This window comes from Macrobrachium nipponense, chromosome 22, assembly GCF_015104395.2.
Source record: "Macrobrachium nipponense isolate FS-2020 chromosome 22, ASM1510439v2, whole genome shotgun sequence".
Taxonomy (NCBI): Eukaryota; Metazoa; Arthropoda; class Malacostraca; order Decapoda; family Palaemonidae; genus Macrobrachium; species Macrobrachium nipponense.
Window position 1 is genome coordinate 73,778,950 of NC_087213.1, and position 26,412 is coordinate 73,805,361.

The following is a 26,412-nucleotide window of genomic DNA, read 5'->3' on the forward strand; positions in this document are numbered from 1 at the left end:
CCACATTTAACTTTAATAACTATTAGGAAACTAACAAGCATAAACACATCCCTCAGGACAAAGCACCATAACCCAACTCATACCCATAATAATTTTACATCACAAAAAGGACATAAAATTATTACCTAAAATAAACCCCAATAAACTACAGAAATGAAATTGTGCTTAAATGTTAAGGTAGACAAAGTCAACTTAAAATGATATTAAAAGGTTATATCATAGAGACTAATAAAAACTAACTACAAAAAATTAACAGGGTGAGAATGAATGTAAAATAAAGAATTATAAGCACTGGTGTTGGCAAGAAAGACTTTGGGAACTATGTTGAATGTAGTAAACTCCCTAAGAAAGTGATGGGAGGCAAAGGCAGTATCAGTAGGAGCAAGCATACTAGTGAGCGTTCTCTGTAATTTTGACTGATGCGAGTCTAATAAATATACAAAAATAAAGAAATGTGTGATGAATGGAGTTGTGGTGAAACAAACATTACTTTAAATGAAATATAAAAAGAACTTTGCATACAAAAAAAAAAAACTGCATTATTCAAGGCAAAATAACTGCAGTATATTGATATACAGTTTACTGCTGAAAGGTTGGAATGAACTAGTTTTAATATATCAATCACTATTCTTGTACTTGAATATTTTATACCTGACGTAGCATCTTTCACAAGTTTTTCCGCATACTGTACCAATTCCCATTTTTTTAAGCTCATTAAGGTTAACCAACTCTCTTTAAACAATGTGCCATGTTGTCCAATAATTTTATCATTTTGTTGGTTGCCGTAAAAGTTTTTTTTTCTTACATTTATCTCCATAATCATTATTTTGTAAGGAATGCAGCAAAATTCAAAAATTCAAAATTGTTCATATGCAATTAATAACTAATTTTTCTGTTCCTGTAAACCATCTTGAGAACATAACTGAACAATAAAAGCCTAACTTAGTTCAAGTCATGCACTTTTTTCCATCTTTCCTATTTCTTAACATCTTGATATAGTGACATTTAATCACTAAAAATTATCAGCACTAACCAATTTACAGCTGTAAAAGACCAAGTAATAAATTTTTTCAGAAAAAATGTTTTGTATTATGTACTAAGTGTATAATGAGAAAGTGCACTTCCTAGTTGTTGAGTTCTATTAATTCCACCATTCCTAACTCCTGCTAACTCCTATCCTCTCATAAAATAGACATATATAATACCATAATTTAAAATTCTTGATCTCACTTGGTTGGTAAAAAGGGTTTCCTGTGGCAAAAATAAATAATCTAATATACTGCATATCTGTAAAATATTTAACTGCAAATTGGATTACAGGCAGTCCCCGGTTATCGGCAGGGTGCTGATAAGCAAACACTGACATTAATTGAAACTAGGCAATGTATGGAGCTTATGGCGCCAAGTTTCAGTTAAAGGCACCAATAACCAGATAATGGCACCTCTGTTAGGTATATTATGGCAACATACCTCTATTATTGGCACCTTATTGCGCCGATAACCGAAATTCAGCCCTAATGGCGCTAGACAAGCCCCATAAAACTGGATCACCACTAACCAAGACCGCCAATAACCAGGGGCTGCCTGTATTATTACTATACTCCTGAACAACATCGAGACTTCCCAGGATGAATAGATGTCTGAGCCTTTCCAGTGCAGGATCAACCCAAAGGTGGCCCTGTAGTCCCTGAAAGCTGTGATGAAAAGAGCTTTTAGTTTCTGTGAAAGAATAGAAAATCTGCTATCCGCTCACTGAAATTCAGTGGAGAGAAACACTGTTGACGACCCCAACCACAGTAGACGACCCACTTGCCCTGGTAAACAGCTGATGAAGACCTGAGATAGGTGGACATCTGCCCTGCTGCTTTGTGAGAAAAGCTTCTTGCTCTCAGGAGATACTTGACAGTCTCCAGTTATGAAGCGACAGAGATCTTACCGACTGACGGAACCTTTCCATATGAGGCTGGCAAAAGAGGCTCCAAGAAGGAATTCTCTTGGAAATGCTGGGAACACACTGCCTGTGGACACAGAGGCACCTCCAAGGACATCTTGAAATTCCTGGGACTTCTTACTCTGTCCAGGACCTGATGAATCCGGCAGAACTGAGGGAAGCCATACACCTGGAGATTGTGCCAAGGATACTGAAGAGTAGCCTCTGCCTGAGGAAGAGGATACTAGACCATCGAGAAGTAGACCTCCAGCTTTCTGTTGAAGCGAGTGGAAAAGAGGTCTAACAGGGGTCTTCCCCAAGATAAAATGGTCTCTCCATGATGTCCTCATGCAGAGACTACTCCATACATAGGACTTTATTCCAATGGCTAGATTGTCGGCCACCACATTCCTCCTGCCTGGAATGTTTTCCTTGCCTGGGATGCACTTGGCTATTAGTACCAGTAGTCCCCAGATCACTTGACCGCTTGTGTATCTTCCCCAGTTTTTCCTGGAAGTGTCAACATCCCTGAAGTGCACTCTCCGTTCAGATGAGCACCCCACCCCTTTGGGATTAATTTCAGAATGCCACCATCTTTGTTGGGGGTCAGCTGAGTGCTACTCCCTGCAGGTGGTTCTTGGGATCTCTCCACCACTGCAAGTCCTCTGTGACTCTGGCCAGTGTTTTGATTGGGTGCACCAAGGATTCTTGTTCCTTCCCCCAAGTTATTTTCAGCTGGTGCTAGAGAGAAGTGATTGGACTCTTCTGGCAGTCAATTTTTCTTGGGAGACAGGGTGCCAAGTCATAATCTGCCACTGTTTCTCTGGTTTCCTGGGTCATGAAGAATAACAGCTTGATACCCACCCAGGGTTGGCAAATCCTCAAGTTTGACTGCAATACCCTTGCCACTGTGGTGTCAATCCTTATCCACAGGTACTTGATAGTCTGCTTTGCGAAGAGGTCCGACTTGGATAAATTTACAACCAACCCCAGGTCCTTGCGGCATTCCACTTTGACAACTGAGAATGCTAGGATCAGCTAGCCGTCTATGTATCTTTGCAGCCTTATCCCTTGGTGTGCGCCAAAAGGAGAGACTAACTTTAAAACTCAGTTGAAGACTTAGGGTGCTGATGCCAGTTCCAGCGAAGGGCACTGAACTGGAAGACTACTCCCTGGGGGGGTCAAACCTCAGGAACTTCCTGGATGTCCCATGGATGGGGATGACATCGTGCACATCTGTGTATACCGTATAATCCTCATCCCTGATGGAAGCCAGGATGAACAAGTCTATGACCAGACAACAACCCCCCTTGATGGATGCCAAGACCAACTGGGTGGTTGTCAGGCCCGTCATACTTGGGAGACCTCTGGCCACATTTGTAGCTGCTCTAGCTTGAAATATAAGATTCAGGGAGACAAGGAGCGGAGCAGGAAGAGAACCTACCCGCCAGTACTCTGCTGTTCCGGTAGAATCTGCTTCCCAAGCGGGGTGTAGAGCAGGCCACCTGCTAGCGGGTGATTTAGCAGGATGTGTGTGTGTCTGTTACTTGGTTCAGTGCAACTATGCTCTCCAATTAGAGGGACGGGAAGTGAAGTAGAACAAGTCTCATACTTCCTACCTAGGTTGTATTCTGTTTCATCTGATTTGTTCTGAGATCAGGATGGGTCTCCTACTGCTTAGACATCTAATGGAGCTGCTGCTTTGCTACTAAAGGCATGACTGTCGGCTCCCGGTCCACATCGCCTTATGTCTTAGAGAGAGAGAGAGAGAGAGAGAGAGAGAGAGAGAGAGAGAGAGAGAGAATAACTCCCTTAGATATCAAAAGATTCAAATGAACTTCTTTGGGCAGCACTCCTTCCCCTCCACCAATACGTATATCGAACTGTCATTACTCCTGTCTCAAAGTGGATAAAAAGACTAGGAAGGGAATCTCTATTTCTTTTATCAACCTTATCAATATGTGAAAATTAGTTGTTGGGTAAATCATTTATTTATCATACTACAAAACAAATAAACATACATGAGAGAGAGAGAGAGAGAGAGAGAGAGAGAGAGAGAGAGAGAGAGAGAGAGAGAGAGAGAGAGAGAGAGAGAGAGAGAGAGAGAGAGAGAATTTTATTATTATTTTTCAATCTCATTAAACGTAATATTATTTGAAAATTATACTGTGAACTGTTATTTTATTTTATCAATAAATGTAGTACAGGCAGCCCTCGGTTAGCGGCAGGGGTTCCATTCCTGGCCGCCGACACTAAGTGATTTTCAATGTTAAGTGATTTTAAAGCTTATGGCAGCCACAACCTTCTTTCGGAATACTAGACCAGTTAACAAGACCCTAGACAAGTCAAACTGCGCCGTACTCCCACAATGGCACAGTAAGTAAAATTCTATTATATGCAGTATAGTACAATAGAATTTACTGTACAGTACATTATAGTATTATAAATACTGTAAAGTGAAAAAAACACCAACTTTAATCCTTTGGGTGTCTAGAGCATGTAAAGATATAATAAGGTTTTATGCAGTGTACAGGTAGCTGTAGTGTTCAAGTTACAATAATTTGTCTTACAATAACCCAATTTTATGAGATAGCAAATTACAATAGCCTAACTTTATCCCACCTTCTAGCTACACAAGTTCAAAAACAGCAAAAGAGAATGATATAAGTATGGTTTTAACGTTATACTCGTTGCATAAATGTATACAACCATGAACAACCGAACGAGAAACAACTTTTTTTCTAAGTACGACCAAATTGGATAACAACATCCGTTTGGCTTTACAGGCAGTCCCCGGGTTGCGACGGTCTCGGCTTACAATGTTCTGAGGTTACGACGCTTTTCAATTATATTCATCAGAAATTATTTCCAGGGTTACAACACATGTTCCAGAGTTACGACGCCTACAAACGCTGATCTGGTAGATAAAATATGACACCAAAAATGCAAAATAATCAATATTTAAAGTTTTTTTTTGATGAAATATGCAATAAGAATGCAGTTTACATAGTTTTGAATGCACCTAAAGCATTAAAAGTAAGGTTTTCTTAGGATTTTTTACAATGTTCGGCTTACGACGATTTTTGGCTTACGATGCGTCTCAAGAATGGCATGTAGAATAGGACTGAGATATCTTAATATAATAACTTTATTCGCTATAGATCAATATACATCAAAGTCAATCGAGAAATATACTGTTAAATTTAAACCTAGTTATAGCCGAAGCTGAGAAAACTGTTCAAGCTGCTAATGACAATTATTGTGCATTGGCAACAAAGATAAAACTCCAGTAAACGTATGCCATCAAACACAACCATAGATAACATTAAGATAAAATAATTTTAATCAAAACTGTGCTTAAAAGAACACATTTTACTGTTGGTTTCACGCCGATATAGGATAAATAACGTAAATTTCGTATTACGATGATATAAAGGAAAATTGTGAACGGAATCAAAATTTTTTTACTCACTAAACATGCCGCCAACATAATCTGTTAATGAAAAAAATTAGCTCACAATCACGAGACATATGCAAGTCATATTTCCACCTAAAAACACGTCGTATAAGGAAAAATAACCTTGTCTCATGTAAGTCAAGTATCTAGATATTCGTTTATGCTAACTAGAACCAAGAAAATTCCCTCAGAATTGCGTTAAATATGGCGAAACAAACTTGTATTCGCCATCAGGTGATTTCCAAACCAAAACATTGGCTGCTCCGCGGAATACTGGCTTAGATTTACCATAGTATTTTATAATACAATAATATGAGAATACATACAATATTCTTGGATACAGTGAAGTACGTAATGTATTACTTTTTAAAAGATTTATGGAAAAGATGTATATTTACTTTTTCTTCTATGCTCGTCTTGATTTTCATCACTACGTAGCAGCGGCATCTCTAGCTTGTACAGTCGTACCTCAATTTTTTTCTCAAGTACCAAAGCAAAAAATCGACCCAGTTGCAGTTATATTTTGTACTTGTATCCCATGAACAATTTTTGCTTGAGTAACAAAGCAAAAAATCAACAGAGTTGCATTGTTATATTTTGTACTTCTATCCCATGAAAAAACAAACAAATGTCAGTTGCAAAATCGAATGTATACGCAAGTTTTGTCTTTTAAAATCAATTTATGCAACAATTGTAAACATGTTATAAAAACGTGATTCAATGACATAAATTAAAACTTTATCATTCAGGCGCAACTGAACAACCTGTTGTCTTCATCATGTGAAGTGCTGTTACAAAGACTTCAAATGGACATGCCTGCCACTGTATCATATTTATGTAAGAAAAAAAAAAATATCGGTAATACATTTTTCATGCACATTTTAAACAAAAATGCATGAAAAATTATAACAAAAAGCTGAAGTTTCATTAACAAAATGAGTTATAATTAGCTCCCAACCTAATAATATATAACCATGTGAAGTATTTGTAATTGCATTTTTCAGAACAGCGGCGGACAAGAACGAAAATGAAAAACATCCTCTGATAATGTGGTGAGCAGTTACAAAAGCTGCCTTAATTTGCATCATATTTATGTAAAAAAATAAAATTACCCTATACGTAATATATTTTCATACACATTTTGAACATAAAAGCACGAACATTTATAAAATCGACACATCGACCGCTTAAACTTGCACTTTTTTCAACTTTATATTTTCGGAAGAGAGGCAGGCGGTGGCTAACAAGAACGAACATGAAAAATCATCATCTTTGATAACGTGAAGGGCAGTTTCAAAAGCTGCCTTTGTATTATATTTCTGTGCAGAAATAAAAATACCCTATACGTAATAATTTTCATACACATTTCAAACATAAAACCATGATCATTTAGAAATCGACACATCCATGGCTAAATTTGCACTTATTTAACTACAGTGTTCCCCCCGTATTCGCGGGGGATGTGTACCAGCCACCCCCCGCAAATAGCTCAAACCCGCGAATAATTAGAACTCCCTTCTAAAAATACCTACTATATCTACCTATCTTCAAAATTCAAATACCAAATGTATACTTCAAGTATCATCCTACATCAAATATACCATTGAATTGGTATTAATAATATCATTTCAAAGTCATCTTAAACATTTTACTGTTAGAAATATATAAACAGCCAATAACAGAGAGAGAGAGAGAGAGAGAGAGAGAGAGAGAGAGAGAGAGAGAGAGAATAACTCCTTACGATAAATACATATACGTATCTTTTCCAGGGAAGAGAGAAAGAGAGGGCTGAACAATTATGCTTGTCTGTATATCAATTAGTTTGCTGAGAGAGAGAGAGAGAGAGAGATTGCATAAAAACCATTAAATTTGTTGACCATTGTATGGCACCGTAACTCAACATGTTTGACAGCTTCCCAGCTCCGAACATCACTGGAGTTATGAGAAGGTCGGGAAACTGATACAGAAAAAGACAAAGGGAAGAATCTTAATTTGAAATTAGTTATTATTATTATTATTATTTGATAATAATAATAATAATAATAATAATAATATCAATGGAAATGGAAAGGTCATTATTATCTCTTTAAAATACTACCACATACAAATTTTGTAATGACAGTTTTTTATTATTATTATTATAACAGAAAATATCAATAAACATTTTACATACTAGTACCATAAAAATCTTTCATCTCAGTATAAAAGAGAGAGAGAGAGAGAGAGAGAGAGAGAGAGAGAGAGAGAGAGAGAGAGAGAGAGAGAGAGAGAGAGTTATCCTTAACTAAAAATGAAATGGATAGATTATTGTATTTCTTTAAAATACTGTCACGTAATATGAATTTTGTAATTACAGTTATATTAATATTATTATTATTATTATTTGAAAGTATTAAAAAACATATAGTACATGTACTATAAAAATTCTTGAGTCTCAGTAAAGAGAGAGAGAGAGAGAGAGAGAGAGAGAGAGAGAGAGAGAGAGAGAGAGAGAGAGAGAGAGATTGCATGAGCACTTGGTGGCAACAACACAACAGCTCCTCCCCCTCCAGTCCCATTACTTGATAACTGACAGCTTTAGTACCTGGAGTTAAGAGAGAGAAGACTGGATTTCCTTCATTCTTACATAATTTTTCAAATTTATAAACTAAAACCTTACTAGTTCACATTAGTATTTTCTTTAATGAATTGATATTATTGCTGTATACATTAATAATAACATTTTAAAATAGTAAACCATTTATTTATCATACTAAAAAAACATACATCTCTGTAGGAGAGAGAGAGAGAGAGAGAGAGAGAGAGAGAGAGAGAGAGAGAGAGAGAGAGAGAGAGAGAGAGAGAAATTACTATTTTTATTATTATGTGATATCATTTAATCTTACTGAACTTACTAATACAGTATTAATCAATATTAAATAGTTTATGTACCATAAAAATGTATTTAGTCATGAAAATTACATCAAAATACACTAATTAGTGATAATATTCGTCGGAAAAATCCCGCGAATAGGCAAATCCCCCACAAATGATGGGCCAGGGAGAAATCCGCAAATCAGTGAGTCCGCGAATCCGGAGAACGCGAATATGGGGGGTCCACTGTATATTTTTGGCATAGAACAGCATCAGAGGTATGTATATATTTTACCCTTATACCTATGTAATAACTCTTATGAAATTTTTAAATATAATTTGCATAACCTTTATGGTCTGAACAGTATTTCTACAAATGTATGCACTCGTTAAGACATATCAGCGCTAGCGGCGCTGTTAACCAAAAATTGTGCCACAAAAATACCTTAAAATTCCTTATTTTTTTAACGAACGTTTTTTACAACAGCCGTACAACCGATTTGCCACTAAGCAATTGTGCCGTTAACCGCAGGCCGCCTGTACTACCCTTAAAGATATATACATACACTTCTAACACTTCCAGCCAAAACAGAGGGAGAGAGCTACCACTGTGACATATGTATCTTGTGGAGAGAGAGAGAGATAGAGTGAGTTATCCTTATCTAAAAGTTAATTGGAAAGATTATTGTAATACTTCTTTAAAGCACTATCACCTATCAATAAACATATTACAGGCAAGTCCCCGTCTTACGATGTTCTGAGGTTACAACACTTTCCAATTATATTCATCAGAAATTATTTCCAAGTTTACAACACGTTTCAGGGTTACGCCGCTTACGATGCCAATCTGGTGAACGAAAAATGACTCCAAAAATGCAAAATAATCAATATTTGAAGGTTTTCATTTGAAAAAATTTAATAAAAATACAGTTTACATAGTTTTTATTACACCCAAAGCATCAAAAGTCAGGTTTTCTCAAGAATGGAACCCCCTTTGTAAGCCGGGGACTGCCTGTATACATACAAGTACCATAAAAATTCTCTCATCTCAGTAAGAGAGAGAGAGAATTACATGAACATTAGTTGGCACATGCTCCCCCTCCTCTCACATTATTTGACATATTTGGCAGCCCTAGACCTCAGCTTTGTGCCTGGACCTAAAAAGATGTGAAGTGGAATGGATTTGCCTTCATTCTTACATAGTTTTTTTAATTTATAAACTAAAATCTTACTGATTCACACTAGTATTTAGTATTTTCTTTAATGAATTGATATTATTGCTGTTTACATTAATATTAATATTTGAAAATTAAGAAGTCACTTTATCATATCAAAAACACTTCTCAGAGAGAGAGAGAGGAGAGAGAGAGAGAGAGAGAGAGAGAGAGAGAGAATTATTTTTACCTGATATTGTTTAATCTTATTAAACTTACTAATACAGTATCAACCAATACAGGCAGTCCCAGGTTACGTCGTAAGCCAGAACATTGTCAAAAATCCTAAGAAAACCTTACTTTTAATGCTTTATGTGCATTCAAAACTACTATGTAAACTGCATTCTTATTGCATTTTTCATCAAAAAAAACTTTAAATATTGATTATTTTGCATTTTTGGTGTCACATTTCATCTGCCAGATCAGCGTTTGTAGGCATCGCAACTCTGGAACATGCGTCGTAACCCTGGAAATAATTTCTGATGAATATAATTGAAAAGCGTCGTAACCTCGGAACGTCGTAAGCCGAGACCGTCGTAACCCGGGGACTGCCTTATCAATATTTAAAAATTGGTCAATCATTTCCTATCATAAAGATGTACTATTTAGTCATGAAAATAACATCAAACTACATTAATTAGTGAATATTTATCCAGGAAAACCCGTGAATAAGCAAATTTTCCACGAATAATAGGTAGATATGGTCCAAGAAAAATCCCCGAATATCGAGTACATAAATATGGGGGACTGACTCTAACAATGAATCACCGACTTGGGGTATAACACTGGAACAGTTACCCAGCCGTATGTCAAGGAACTGCTGTACCTATTTTCAAGTTTCATCAAATGTCTCCCAACAACTTATATAGCGTTTGGCGCCAATCTCTGGTTAGTGGCGCCATTAAAGCAGGTTATTAGCGGTCTCCGATCATCAGTTAGTGCTGCTGATCTCCAGTTAACAGCACCATTAAGCAGATTATTATGTAGGGCTATTATCACTGATTTTTGGTTAGCGGCACTCGGCCAGGAACAGAAACCCCCACTATTAACTGGGGACTGCCTGTAGTCACAAACACACTAACAAAACACAGCACTTACTCTGCATTTGCTCAACACCTTCTGTCAAAAACTTTTTTCATAAAGAATCTGGCATTTCAGAGAGCACAAAAATGCTTAGTTTACCTATGCGACGCATACATGTACATATGTTCAAACTGAAAAATTTATGTAAGACCACATTACTGTATTAAGGACAATTTTGTCCTGTACTGCACAAAAAAATTTTTTTCAATAAGATCACTTTATACTTTAATGATATACACACACATATGTGTACACAGGCTATGCTAGGCCTACACATCAACTTTAACAAAAACACAATCTATATAAGACTAACAAATTAAACTGAAAATCTTTTGCTAATAAACAAACTTTTAAAATTCTACATTTGACCTACAATTTTCATTTTTCTTTCTTTTACAATCTAAGCAGTCATTAAATCCCTGTAATCATATATGAGTTATCCATTGGAGGTGGAGATGGAGGGGAGTGTTATAAAGTTTTCTGCTGTACTTATACATTTCCATAACATTAAACATAATTTTTTCTGGAATAACAAATTTTTAATCAATTTGTATTTGACATGAGGGAAGGGAGTATTCTTGTACATCAAAAACAGCACACTTATGAAAAGTGCTTTTCTTTTCTAATTTTATCAGCAATTAAAAATCCAATAGTTTCTTGGGTATCAATCCTTAACTTTATAACTTCTCCATCCTTCCAAAAGTATAGGTTCAACTGCCACGGCCCTTAAAAAAAAAAAAGCTATGCAGACCTTTGCATCATAGAAGGGACTTCGAAATTTACAACTAAAAATGAAAATTGATGTATGTATACTGCATTAATGAATTATAAAATTGAGGGACCTACACCCAATCAGGGTAAGGGTATGGCAAAATCCACACATCTAATAACTGGCTGTAGGGGCAGCCAATTCACATACAAGACCTTTGCAATAGCCTGCAGACAAAAACTGGTATGCAAAATATAAATTTTCACTTCTACCATCACTGAAATCTGCTCAATTTAATCCTTTCAGATTAATAAATATCATAGAAGGCCAACTACAAATGATGGACAAGTAGAGGTTTAGTCAAAAGTTACCTTCTGAAATACTGGCTTCTAAAGTTGGCATAGACCGATCACTGAATGCATCAAGTAACTAAGCTCTAGTGTGGTGTTGTGGTACCATTAGTAAATACTGAGACCTTTATAGTAAAATTACTTTAACTTATTGTATTACTATACAGGCAGTCCCAGGTAATCGGTGGGGGTTCTGTTCCCGGGGGTGTGTACCGGTAAGCGAAACCCGCCATTAACTGAAACTTGGTGACTTATGGTGCTGATAACCGGTATTAGTGCCATCAGCACCCTTATGGTGAAATGGTGAACCATAAGCATCCCTATGGTGCCATAACTTGCTGACAAGCGCCATAAAACCGGATCACCAATATCCGGGTCTGCCTGTATTATACTAAACATATGTATATTATATGCTTCAGTTTGTAGTGGTTGAAGGTCATCTACCATAATTACAAAACTGAGGAGTTCTGACAAAATATTTCGCATTTGGAATGACTGCCATACCTAACCATAGAAAGCATTTAGTTTTTCCAGTTGCTTTTTTTTTATTGAAGGGTCTTCTAAAGTGGATTTCCAGTTACTAAGAAGCAATTACTGGGAAGAGCATTTAGACAAGGACAAAAGTTGATACGACACATTCAATATCCACAGTTCCCAACAACTTTGGCCTATAACAATCCCTTTACAAGCACAAACTTTAGTGATAATGAATAAAAGAAAATTTTCCACACATGGTACAATATGTATACAGCTAGTGACCTATAACTGGACATATTTTATTACTTTTACTAATAAAAGCAAACATATACAGCCTGTAAACTTATGTAAATTCAAACTTATTAATGCTTATTCCATTCCAACTCTCTATATTATATTAAGACCAAAAAAAAACTTTATTACAGATGAAAACTCTCTCCAATATTTACTTGGTTCCGATCTCCATAAAAAAATTCATAGTTATCATCGAAACTGCTTTTACATAAGGTTTCCCCTTTATGGGTTAGTTGTCTTGATAAGTGCATTTTCTGCATGATTTCCTTTATGGTTTAAGTTCTAATTGTTAGCCTTTCCTCATGGTTTAAGAGGGATTTCTAGTGACTGGCAAACTGCCATTACCATGTCTGCAACTTTGCTAATTATCCTCTCCCTTTCTCATCACACACCCATTCCACTTCAATCCATTTTCCTGGCAGTGAACACCACTTCTCTAACATTTATCCTAAAGATGTAACTTCCCCAACATTCCAATCACGAATCTCACCATTCTGTAGTCACACCTAACTTTCATAAATTCAAATACTAGAGATGACTGTCACCAGGCCTATTATTTGCTCTATCAGCATCCCTTATAAATACTGTCAACCAAGATTAAAGCATAAAGAATTTTTGACAAAGCTTTTGGGCCTTAAAAGCAATAAAAAAAAGCATGATACGTAAAGTATTTTGAAGCTTCCTGACACAATGAATAATTATACTATCCATTCACCATCCTGAGAGTATACCCATTTACTACCTCCTTCTGACACAAACTGTTAACATCAAACATCCTTCTTACTGTAATTTTTTTCAGTTACTAATCTTTAAGACTAGGCACCGTCAACCTACTTGTACCCACAAGCATTTATTCAAGGTGCCATCAACTAATGCTTTGCTTGGCTGTAATATTATACCTGCCACCATAAGGTACTTTATGAAAACAGGGCGAGACCCTTGGTCTTTGGTTTTGGCAGGATATGGATAAATTCCCCAAGACATTATTCTAAAGTAATGACACATTTACTGGTGCAATTTTTGCTGCTCTAAATTGCATTTTCATTTCCTTAGATATATATATAGAGACATCCAGCCAAGTTCAGCATTTATGTTTCATATAATCTTTAGAAGAATCTTTGCCATCATTTTCATCCTACTATGTATTTCCATCCATACTGATTCAAGATTTATTGTCCATCATCCTTCATCACATGCCTAACCATTTCAATATTTACATACTTCAGTCTATATCCCAAATGCTGGACACTTCATTTGTTTGACATTCCCTCACCCATAACATAACCTAACCAATTTTCACTGCCAGTTGCATAGTCAATAGTTCACAGTTCAGTCTGTGAACTTTTCATTTTTCTATGTGGAATACAACTGAATAACACATCTTCATGTCTAAGATGATTACCATTATACCAAGACCCCATGCATAATTGTGGCTTCATATAAATTATGCCATTAACTTTTTAAGAAATTGTGTTGATGAGTTCTTGGGTTGGAGACAAGATGAAAACTTACACTGGATGAGAATTCTACCAGACCACAAGAGATTTTATAATAAAAAAAACCACCAGATTAGTGAACATTTTCTGAGAAAAACCTAAGAAATGTTTTATGTACCAGATTGTTGTTAATAAATAAATGTATACAGTCTATTTTCTTTCCCTTGCCTTTTCACAAAGGGTATTCAACTACTACTTTCATAGGGATGTGCACTTGCTTACATATCCTACAACTCAGATAATACTTATATCAGTGCCAGATAAATATTACACATATATATATTATATATATATATATATATGTATGTATGTATACATATATATTAGAGAATAAGGCTTCTGGTTTCTGAGGCAAAATGTATGAGCTTCTCAGGAAACTAGCTGCTAGAAGTGCAAATCCATGTCCTACATTATTCAATATTACTGTAATAATTTTCATTATTCAATATACTGTAATAGTTTTCATTACCTATGAATTCCCAGCACTGTTCAGTAGTACTGAACTCCTTTACACACACATCACCTCAAACTGTTCTCCATAACCATTAATTATATATTGGTTGGAAGTACATTATCAACTTACTTTCAACCTGGCATTCTTGTAAAACATGATTCATAAAATAGGATAAGAAGGTTACATAGGAAGCACCATTCTAAGTTAGGTTCATTTATTAATAGATATCAATTAGTTTCCATAGATGAGACTATAAAATGCGTTGAATAGAATACTGTGTTACAGCAAATAGCTCTTAAGAGTTCACTGTAATCACTTGATAGTTCGTATGCTAGACAATATTATAATCTAAAGCTACGACATTAACATCAGAAGCTATCAGGGCATTATGGCACCATCCAGTAATCCATGATTTCTGATAATGTTATGAAGACTGAGACCTGAATAACTGCAGCAATAATGTTAATAACTGCTACATCCTGTACTGTAAATTTTCTACAGAGCATAAAAAAGCCAAACTGATTGTTTCAAATGTTGATGGGGTCTTTTTTAAAGTTAAGTAAGTAAACTTGAGCAATCTGTCTAAAATATATGGAAAAATAAGACAAAGCTTAACGGTGTTTCTTATTTTATCTATAATTCTATACAAATGTGAATCATAACTACCTACGACAAAAGAAAAGTTAAATATGTATGCATATATATATACTATATATAGTACAAGGTTTTCTGCCAGTGCCTTCAATGCCCTAATACCTTGCTAACTTTGCATTAGATTTGTCAGTACATATATGAAGATACAGGGGATTACAAACGTTTAAAATGGAAATATGAGGACTAGAGATCGACCACGGACAATACATGTGACCTTCCTGGCAAGTTTGTATCTTTTCAAGGTTTCAGGTACATAGCCTCAACACCTCTGAATTATTTCTGTTTTTCTATAAGTAAAACTCTTACCAGTTTGGACACAAACACATATTCGAGCTATCTGAACCCTAATCCTCTATGATAACAGGTATTGTTAAAATCGTATTACATCAAATAGACATTAGCTATTTGTTTTGTACGCAGCAAACCCATAAATTGTTTATCATTAAACACTACAATAAAAGATTTTACATGAATATCAAGGAGCTGAGACAGAAATGCTTGAAGAGATCTACTATTTATTAAATTTGAGTTTTCAATATTTTAACTTTATTACTAACATTTAGCACAAAATCAACCATAGCTTCACAGAACTATATAAAAGACAAACCACACACAATTAATAACATAACTGAATCTCTTTTAAAACTACAAACATTTCTTCTCTATGCTATACCCTCATGAGGACAAATCATACTTTAAAATTTGCACTTCAGAAAATATACACTATCACTGATAGCTAAAACAAAACTATGTTGATATATAATTCTTAAAAATCAAATCCACAAAAAGCTTTAGAAAAATTTTCTTTTTACATACTGATAACCTGAATTTGATAAAACTTAAAAGCTAATATATGTGAAACGTGGCTGGCTATTGCAAATCTCCATACTGTTTCTTGAAAAATTCAATTAAAACTTCCCATACAATACTGTGAATATGTATCTAAAATTATTTGGCTTGAAGAGATCAGTATGATTATTTAACTAAACCTACCACGCCTTGCTTTTAAGAAGAAACATCACAACATGTTCTAAACAGTAAAACATTTTGCATGGCTAAGAATTATCAAGTCATTTATCACCTAAGCAGTTTTGAACTGCTGGAAAACTTTTAAAACTTGTTTTATAAAGATGTCCCCAAACTACAGATACCTGCACTGAGGTTGTAGCCGAGTTGTACAAGTTGTCATGGCAAAAATTACAAAAACTATGGTATCTTCACCTGAATATTGCAAGAACCCCTGACAGAAAAGTTGCTGTATATAATAATACATGACCCTGAATGTTAAAAACCTGCAGGATATATTCACAATTGGATTGACAGACACCTCCCACAATGATTTCAAAGGACGACTCTAGACAACTTCCCATATGAACTACTTCCAATGATTCTCATGGCAACACAAGACAATGACACCTGCCACTATCTTCTGGCTGGTTCCACTTAACAGTATATAAGGAACTGTGCCTTCCTAACATTATGGAAAGATTGCCATTATCTACTGCGATCCTGAGAATATACTGTACTGAACATATCACAGAATTTGATCAGCAAATACACTATCTTCAATCCCTGACTCTGATACTGTGGAGGACCTTAACATGTCATGGAAGGGGTCACACAAGCCAGCAGAAGAACAACATGAGGTAGATGCACCAAAGAAATTGGCTCAAGAGACCAGAGTAATCATAATTTATTTCTATATATCATAAGGACTTTCTGAACTAAAATAACATCCAAAAAAATATAGGTAACTGATCCTGAATGTCTAAATCCCTTAAAGGAATGCAAGACGAACAACACCGGTAGCGCTAGGCACGCTAGCTGGACCCTGTTATAGTGACCTTGTATGTAATACCCGTTTAATAGTGTAGCCCTGGATATGTGTATCGTAGGCATGGATATGATGGAAATATTGTGCAGCACAAATCCAATTTAGCAAAGACTGTGCACAAACTATGCCATAGGATCCATTTCACCCAGGTTCCTTAGAGAGAGAGAGAGAGAGAGAGAGAGAGAGGAGGAGAGAGAGAGAGAGAGAGAGAGAGAAGGAGAGAGTAGAGGAGAAGAGAGGAATTAGGAGAGAGAGAGAGGAGAGGGTGTGTAGAGAGGAGAGGAGAGAGAGAGAGAGAGAGAGAGAGAGAGAGAGAGAGAGAGAGAGAGAGAGATTGTGGCTTCATTTACTCATGCACTATTCTTTCTGAGCAATTTGAATCAACTCATATTGTACACTAATACTTCCATTAAAATGTAAAAATAAAGTGAAGTGATTGCTTTACAAATACTCCTGATATTCCTCTCCATTCTGGGGTTTGAATGTGGCACAGTGGTTATCATCCCTGAATTTTGCTGGCAAAAGCTGCCATCTTGGCCACATGCTGCTTGATCTACAACAGGCTAGAAACCCGCTCCCCCCTCCAGAGGAGGAACCATACTATAAAAAATACTGAGAAATGACTTTCAGTTGATAAAGGAGAAAGAGAGAAAGAGAGAGGGAAAAAAAAAAAAACTTCCTCCACACCCATTAAAAAATTTCCTACACTGAATGTTGTTTATAAAAAATGAAATAACCAACATTCTTTAACTAAGTAATAATAAAAAAGTAATCCAAAATCATTTCCAAGATACCAATCATAAATAAACTTAACTATGAGGTAATTACCTACTACTAATTCACTACAATAACAGACACAAAGTGCATTACCCTGTAACACAAAACCAATTACATAAAACTTCATCTTCATGTCTTTACCTTCACATTGATTTTTGAAAAAATTTACACGGATGCAATAATTGTGTGCACGCCACAGTTTCTTGTGTTTCTTTTCTTGAAAATCAATATCATTTGGTGTCCAAGTCTTGCATAGCATGATAATTTCTTCCACTGTGTAATGATTGGGCTATAAACCCCCAAGGGCTTTTCAACTGCTAAGGCAATATCTGCTATGAACTTGGCCTGGCAATTCTACTAAAAGTGTAATGTTTTCAAGTTTTATAATAAAAATATTAGGAAAATAACATTTGTCTGAAATATATTCTATCTAAGAAAACAAGTGTTTACAACTAAAGGCTAAACATTACAATATATACTGTACCCAAACACAACAAAAATAGATAAAAAGCAATAAATAAAAATAACTTCTCTAAGTATAAAACAGATTTTGAAGGTTGACCCACACCAGGTAATCAAATGAAAATGAAAAAATGGCAAAATAATAATAATAATAATAATATAAAAATAATAATAGTAATAATAATAACCTATAAATACTAAAAACTCTTCACTATGCTAACCAATGCCTCTAAACTAAGCTTGTTTTCCCCTGATGTGAGTTACATTCAAAATTTATAGTACATTATTTCTACGAGACCTGAACTTGGGTATACCTGATAAATTACTTGATAAAAGAATCTCTTACCAACCTCACAAATGCATACAGTATGTACACACACCAGAAAAAATGGACACTGTATGCCAAGTGTCTTACTTCTTTCTTAAATGGTCAATATAACGAGTCCACTGTGCCTAGCTCGAGCAGTGGTTTCTGCCCATGGCACACTTTCATGATGAGACAAAATCCAATACAGTACCACTAAAATTAGACTTCTTGCGAGTTTAATGTAAAATTTGGCATATGTCAACAAAACCGTCATCCACATAAGCCTAGCAATTTCTAAATATAAGACCACTACAGACACTGGGCTTAGAGCACCTGGTATAATGCTTGTAAATAAAATACAGTATTTTAATTCTTGGCTTGTTTACAGGTAGAATCTTGAGGTATAAAGTTTGTGATCATTCATATGTAAGATGAGGATGTACACACAGTCATGACACAGATGGGTTACTGTAACTGTACCAAACTGCACAGATATATATTGTATTGGAAGAGAGACTCCCATGAAGTAGGGAGAAGGATGATGATGATGATGCTGTATTATCAGTCACAGAATAAAACAAACTCACTCACACTAAATTTCTCAGACAATTGAGGTTCATGAATTACATTGTTATTATTTCTTTATCTTCTGTAAAAGAGTCTACCTTTTATACTTATCACTCACATATACAGTAATTTGATTACCAATATTACCTGAAATACTCAATACCTGTACCTCTTGAACACGAGATGCCTAAAGTTACTGAGGGGAGTTTGTGTTCCACACAAATCTTTGCAATGAGCTCCTACACGTGGTCAAATTAGCAACAGACCCGTTCTTGTTTGTGAAGCATTCACCCATACAGCTTAAAAGTTTAATGAGGAGAGCTGGAATATGTAACATATGCCCTGTCACTTCCTGAGTTGTGTGCTGTAGGAAAACATTTATGCCTAATAAAACCACTTGCTCCAAAGATTTAAATGGAATACAAAATCCTCATACCACCACAGGCCACTCACCATGCTTACCAATACTTATTACTATGTACACCACATTCTACATAATTAGATTACTGTAGTAACAAAATTATTATATTTTTTTTTGTTAAAATGGTCCGAGATTTCCTGTACAATGCATAGATGGTTTCCAGTATTGTGTTAACTTAAAAGATTTCTGGAAAATCTTTTGTGCACATACGCATCATGACCATGACAATGCTTTGCATTTCTGCTACATTCTAAAATCTTAATAGGCCTTACTTGACATCATCATAGCCATGAACTGACATGGAATATATCAGTTTGCACAGGAAAGCGTTCTTCTTGGGAGGACACAGTTTTTGCAGCATCAAGTGGCCTTAAAAACTGCCAGTCATCATCACTTAACTATGTTGCATTACTGCATTCCTCTTTGAAAAATAAATCATATACATACCAATCAGTAATGTATTCAACATAATTGGACTGCAGTCTCAACAACAGTTGTAGGTACACTGTCACAGAAAAAAAAGGGAACAGCATCACATACTTCATTCAGTTGATATTTATTAATCAGACCAAGGTTGATGAAGATGATGCAAAGACAGCTGTCCATGTAGAAGCGCTGCTCCATCCTGGCCCTGGCCCATCTGCATACCTGCCATTTGTTGATTCTGCTGATGCTGTTGTTGATGTGATGTTGCTGCTGTTGTTGCTGCTGTTGCTGTTGCTGCTGCTGCTGTTGTTGCTGTTGATGCTGCTGCTGTAGCTGCTGTATCGTTTGCTGGAGGTAGTTTTGCTGAATGGCTTGTTGTCTCTGCATCCTTTCTTGAGACTGTTGACGCCCTTTTTTGAGCTGGCTGATCCGTACAGCCAATCGACGAGACTGATCAAAATATAATTTTCTCAATTGCTTCATAACATCTGTAGCTTTTGTGAAATACTCTTGATTTTCAGCTGAAATCCCAGTTAATTCTGCTAAATCCATTACCATTCCATCAACATTACTATTATTACCCCCTTCTACTAAAGACCCGTCTCCTTGTTGTTGTGCCTGCTGATTCATTTGCTGCTGCTGCTGCTGAACTTGTTGTTCTGCTTTAGCAACTTTAGTTACAGTGCCTGGCTTTGATAACTCCAAAATTATAATCTGATGTAAATAATGTGCTAATTGAGTGCGTAAGGTATCAATACTTTCAAATGTCTCAATCAATCGAGATGTGGCCCTCTGGCGCTTACTACTACCTCCCATGGTTGTATAATTCTGAGTGGCATTACGGCAGTAACTCCACTCCTTCGCCACAGATCGCAGGAGTTGAAAGTGCGGCGTCGCCTCCAATCCAGTGTAGCAGGAAAGCAGCGGTCCGGGGTCCGACAGCTGCAAGCATTCTTCCAAAAAGCGTCTGATCAGTCCCCCTACCGGGTGCGCTGGGGTACGAGAGAGTCCTGGGGAAGAGACACAGACCCTTATCAGCGCACGGCCACATGGGGAGGGGAGGACTCAAAGGGGACCACCCCTAGCACACCCACAAAGGTACTCACAGGGATTGCAAAAACACTTGTTGGAAGAATGCTTGCGCCATAAACAACAACTTTCAGTGAGTCCATGGCTAGACCTTTATTTCTGCCTCTTCTCTCTCTCTCTCTCTTTCTCTCTTGTTGAAGTTGTTCATTACTTTTTAAAAGTCAGTCATTTTTTTTAAAGCAGTCATGAAGAATTTGAGAGCACTCAATGAGAGAAGTGAAGTGGCATGTAAGGAGTATCGCTACTGCCAGCCTGAAAGGCTTAATGCAGAGGACACTTCCAACTACTGAATATAAAAAGAGGACTACACTGTCCACTATTTCATTGTTTCAAGCTGTTATGTCACAAACATTCTACAACATGGTCAATGGGGTTGTGTATGTGAGACCATGCACTCACCAATATCAATAGTAATAAAAACGAAATATTTTGACAAGGGGGAATATAATTGCTAAGGCATGGCTAAAGGGGGAAAATGCAATTAAAATCACATACACCATAACTACAGTACTACTAATATACTAAAATGATTAGTACTACTGTAAAATTTCAAACACTACCACTACAAACTACACTGGATTTCCAATTAGCAAATAAACTACAGCATTAACTTTATATAAAACCATATATCTTGCGTGTTAAATAATACAGTACTGAAATTCAGTAAACTTTGAATCATGAGGAAAATTCTAATGAACACAACAACAAAAAATAGATACAATCACCGATGGAAATCATGGACAAATTTCAACAGTAATGCACCCAGAAAACACACAATACAATTAACAACCCTTGAGAGAGAGAGAGAGAGAGAGAGAGAGAGAGAGAGAGAGAGAGAGAGAGAGAGAGAGAGAGAGAGAGAGAGAGAGAGAGAGAGAAACACTTTTGCAGGGTTTCTCCAGGATTTGAAAATATTGTGTTTGTGTGTCTGTGAAATACTCATGTATGATAATTAGATAGGTTCCAATGAAAAGTTCACACTATTGTGAATTATACACAACTCATTGTGTAAGGTAGTAGTATTGTACACACACACACACACACACAACACAGAGAGAGAGAGAGGAGAGAAGAGAGAGAGAGAGAGAGAGAGCGAGAGTGAGTAGAAAAGGAGAGAGACCGAGAGAGAGAAGAGAGATTTTGGGGACGGGGGGGGGGAGAGAGAGAGAGAGAGAAAAACACTTTTGGGCAGGGTTTTCTCCAGGATTTGAAAATATTGTGTTTCTTGTGTGTCTGTGAAATACTCATGTATGATAATTAGATAGGTTCCAATGAAAAGTTCACACTATTGTGAATTATACACAACTCATTGTGTAAGGTAGTAGTATTGTGTACACACACACACACACAAACACACAGAGAGAGAGAGAGAGAGAGAGAGAGAGAGAGAGAGAGAGAGAGAGAGAGAGAGAGAGAGAGAGATATTAATATGTTAAGGAAATACGTTAAATTACACCTGAAAATTCTGAAAACACTAAATTTGACTAAACCTGAGAAGAGGGTATTATAATAGATGTATTAATGATAAACCAGTAGCCATAACAATTATGTCAAAGCAGGAAAGCAACATCATCCATGCACGTCTTGAAGACTACAGACCAGACTACAAGTATAAATGTGACTAATGGGTCAGTTTAAACTACAGTGCTTCTTAATAATAATAACACTAGGACAACAATGGAAGGTTTTAAAAATGAAATGGTAGCAAATTACATTCAATTCCTTGGGCATTATTTTCACTGTAATGTTAGGGAGGTCACAGTTTTATTTGCTATAGCTAACAGCTTTTGGAAATTCTAGTCAAATTCTTGCATCAATTAAACCAATGCTTCCATTCCCAAGAAGAGAACTTATTCTCTAATGGTATTATGTATATCATTAGAAGACAAAAGGATTAATAATCAATTGTCAAGTAAACATGGTGTGACTATCCAACAAGATAATCAATTCTTCAGAAAAAAAATTTTTTTTTTTGCTGCATACCATAAAATTATGTTAATCAATCACCTTGATTTCCCATAACCTGCAAATCACACAATTGTATAATTTTCATTCCTTGGATTGTGAACCCTCACTAAATGGCAAGGCATAATCAACATTAACATAACACCTACACATTGACTTTTGGTCACTAAGTTTTCATAAAAAATTTTTTGATTTGTACATATATTATTAAACACAAACATTTTGATACCAATGCCATTTTTCAATTGCTGCATATATTAATTACTTTTTAGTTACACTCAAAGGCTGTAAAATAACAAAATTTTAATCCCTACAAATTATAATAATTTGACAAGCAAATTATAGAGGGAGTTAGTGGTCAAGTAGTAAGGAAGAATTACCAACTTCTGTAAATTACAGTATGGTCTGAATAAAAAGACAACTTTATTCCTGAGTACACTGAATCTTCTTTAAAAAGTTAAGGTACTTTAAAGACAAGTCAAAGGAATAAAGAACACCAAACCATAAAGATTTACACTAAAAATATACCACGCAATCCATCATGGGCTTTTATTGAAATTTCACCTAATTTTTTGTAAAAATAGCAGTGTAATAGATTCCATTTCGTTCACACAATAGTAGTAAAGTTGCATGTTTTTGAGGCTTTTGAAATAACCTACATTAATTTTTAATCTTAAACAGTTGAACATGATTTCTCATTACTAAACCAACTATTTTATTATTTAAAAATGCAAAATTAAATTGGAACAACTTAAAATGTGATTCATTTGCCAAGCATCCTTAAAATGAAAATAAGCAGGAGTTATGAAAAAAATTAAAACAAATAGTAAATTGAAGGCTAATACAGTATAAGCATACTTTTATGCTTATAACATAAATACTCTTCAAAAACTAATGAGCATCAACATCAACTGCACATAGACGAGTTCCTCAGTTTTAAAATAAAGGGAACTATAGCAGATTCACATCAGCCATGCAGCTGATGTCTTGACCTTTCCCTTACGATGCACCTGATGGGCTGTTGATAAGCCAATCACAGGGCTGGAACATACACCTCAGTTTTACCTGCAGAAAAGGATGTGCTTCTGAATTTCACCATTAAACATCTTCAAGCTAATGATTTAAGGATTATAATGATATAAGAATTATGAAGAAAATCGTAATATGTAATAAGGAATAATGAGAGGGATATAGGAGGACTGATAATTGTATTAAAGAAAAATCAATGAAATAAATGAATTTCCTCCATAAGGTATCAATATCTGAATAACGATTTTTTTAATATACTAGAAATTTCCACTACCGAATATGAAAGGGTGATGGTAATAATGATAGTGACGATAATGAAGTCTTAATATTCTTTTTCCCCAAAAAACTTCTTCTATCGAGGCGTCATGATCATGGTGATGACGTCATCGAGTGATCACGCGACCAAAACCTGACTACACGAAGATAAGAGAGAGAGAGATTAATATTGTTCATAAATTGCTTATTTTCATTTTGATAGCCCTACCTATGTTTTTGGTAGCATTGTCTTCCATTACATTTAAGCTATAGAACTGTATGAACACAAGATGATGAATGATGAATGATGAATGCACTGGGACCTCATGTAAGGAATTAAAGAATATATTTTATATTAAGAACTTCATGTTTATTCCACTATAAATATCTTAACATTAAGTTTATCAAAGCACATAATTCTTATATCATTATATGTAATCCTTAAATCATTGGCTTGAAGATGTTTAGTGATGAAATTCGGAAAAACTCCTTTTCTGCAGGTAAAACTGAGATGTAATGAAAGTTATAATTTTTTCAGAGGTGGGAGCATACATCCTGCCTCTGCAAACTCTCTCGGGAGAGTTTCCAGCCCTTTGATTGGCTTATCAACCGCCACTCAGGAGCGCTGTAAGGGACAGGCCTAGACATCAGATGCATGGCTGATGTAAACCTACTATAGTGCTCGGATGCATGACTGCAGAGCAAATGCCGTTGATGCTCTCTAATTTTGATATCATACACTCATAGAAATCAATGATACTACTCCAATTCTAATTTAAGCAATGCCAGCAATCATTCAACTCTCAAGTGAGAAGACTCATTGGTTTAGTTAATGAAAGATCACATATGATCAGGGCCACTTAACCAGTGGTGGGGAATTTACTCGACATCCCCGTGTGGAATATTTAGCATTTGACAACAATTATTAAAAACAATGATATTGAACATGACTTCAAAATTACATATATGTCAGATAGTTACATCCTGACTAGGGTTGCTGACTCATTGGTGGTATTGCATCTTGGCTCATGGAAAAATACCCAAGAACTCGTCAAACTTTAGCTAAAATATATGTATGGGCTGATAAGTTGAGATATGGCGAGGCAAACATTTCAATACTGTGCGGTAGACAATTCTTCAAGTTAGAAGGCATAAGTGCAAATGGTGATGAACATCTCAAGCTGGGTTATGATAAGAGTAGCTTGATGTGGAGATAATCTTTCACCAATTACACCAGTCCTAGGAGTGTGTTGGAATTGAAGGGCAAACACAGTTGCAGTTTTAAATGGTGTGTTATTAGATTTAGAACAAACCCCTTTTTATTTGGTAGATATAGCATTTTAAGTAGTGTTCATACCTAAGCTCAATGCTAGTAGATTTATAACTTTTCTCTCTCTATCTATGTATATTATATTATATATATATATATATATATATATATATATATATATATATATATTATATGTATATGTATGAGAGAGAGAGAGAGAGGGAAGGGATAGAGAGGAGAGTAGAGAGAGAGGGGCGCGAGAGAGAGAGAGAGAGAGAGAGAGAGAGAGAGAGAGAGAGAGAGAGCGAGAGAGCGATCACACAAAATCTCACCTACTTTCCCTTTCTCCCCTATCATTTCTCACATTTTATATCTTGGTGTTTTACAATACAAAAATGACAAAGCGCCCCCCCCCCCAAACAAATACACACACAGAATCGCGCAAGCACACCCACACACACTGAGCTTGAGTTCCAGAACATCTCGTGCAAGGTGAAGATCATTAACAAATGCTTATTTTTAGAGTTTAAAAAATAAATTATAAAACTAATCATGCTCCTAAAATATTAACATTTCAATGAAATTGAAGTTACTGTAATTTCACTTAACTAAGTATCTAATTATCTACCTATCAATTTCTCACGATTCTACCCTTGAGAGAGAGAGAGAGAGAGAGAGAGAGAGAGAGAGAGAGAGAGAGAGAGAGAGAGAGAGAGAGAGATAATAAGTTCTCCATTTTTTCCACATGAATAATTATATCCATTACTACAAAACAAATTGGATTCGTCAGCTTTAGAAATACAGTAATCCCTCGCTACTTCGCGCATCAAGTCTCGCGCCCTCAGTGCATCGCGGATTTTTCAAAGATATTCATAAAAAATGCAAAGTTGAGAAAAAATGGCGCGGATGCTAGCAGAAGGCAGAGAGAGTACATTAGAACATCAGGTATCAACACGGAGATGGCGCATAACTCAAAATCCACCTCTCTGATTCGCTGGCCATCTTGGCTCCTGAATCTTGCAAGCTCATTGGCCGCCGA

At 35.8% G+C, this 26,412-nt stretch overlaps 1 protein-coding gene across 1 annotated transcript in view; it reads right to left on the reverse strand.

The window, feature by feature from the left end:
• Positions 1-17,082: 17,082 nt before the first annotated feature.
• Positions 17,083-26,412, reverse strand: part of LOC135198806 (mediator of RNA polymerase II transcription subunit 12-like) — a 122,150-nt gene continuing 112,820 nt past the window's right edge. The window contains 2 exon segments of the mRNA XM_064226763.1: positions 17,083-20,006; positions 20,009-20,775. Coding sequence (XP_064082833.1) covers positions 19,899-20,006; positions 20,009-20,775 — 875 coding nt within the window. The 3' untranslated portion in view covers positions 17,083-19,898.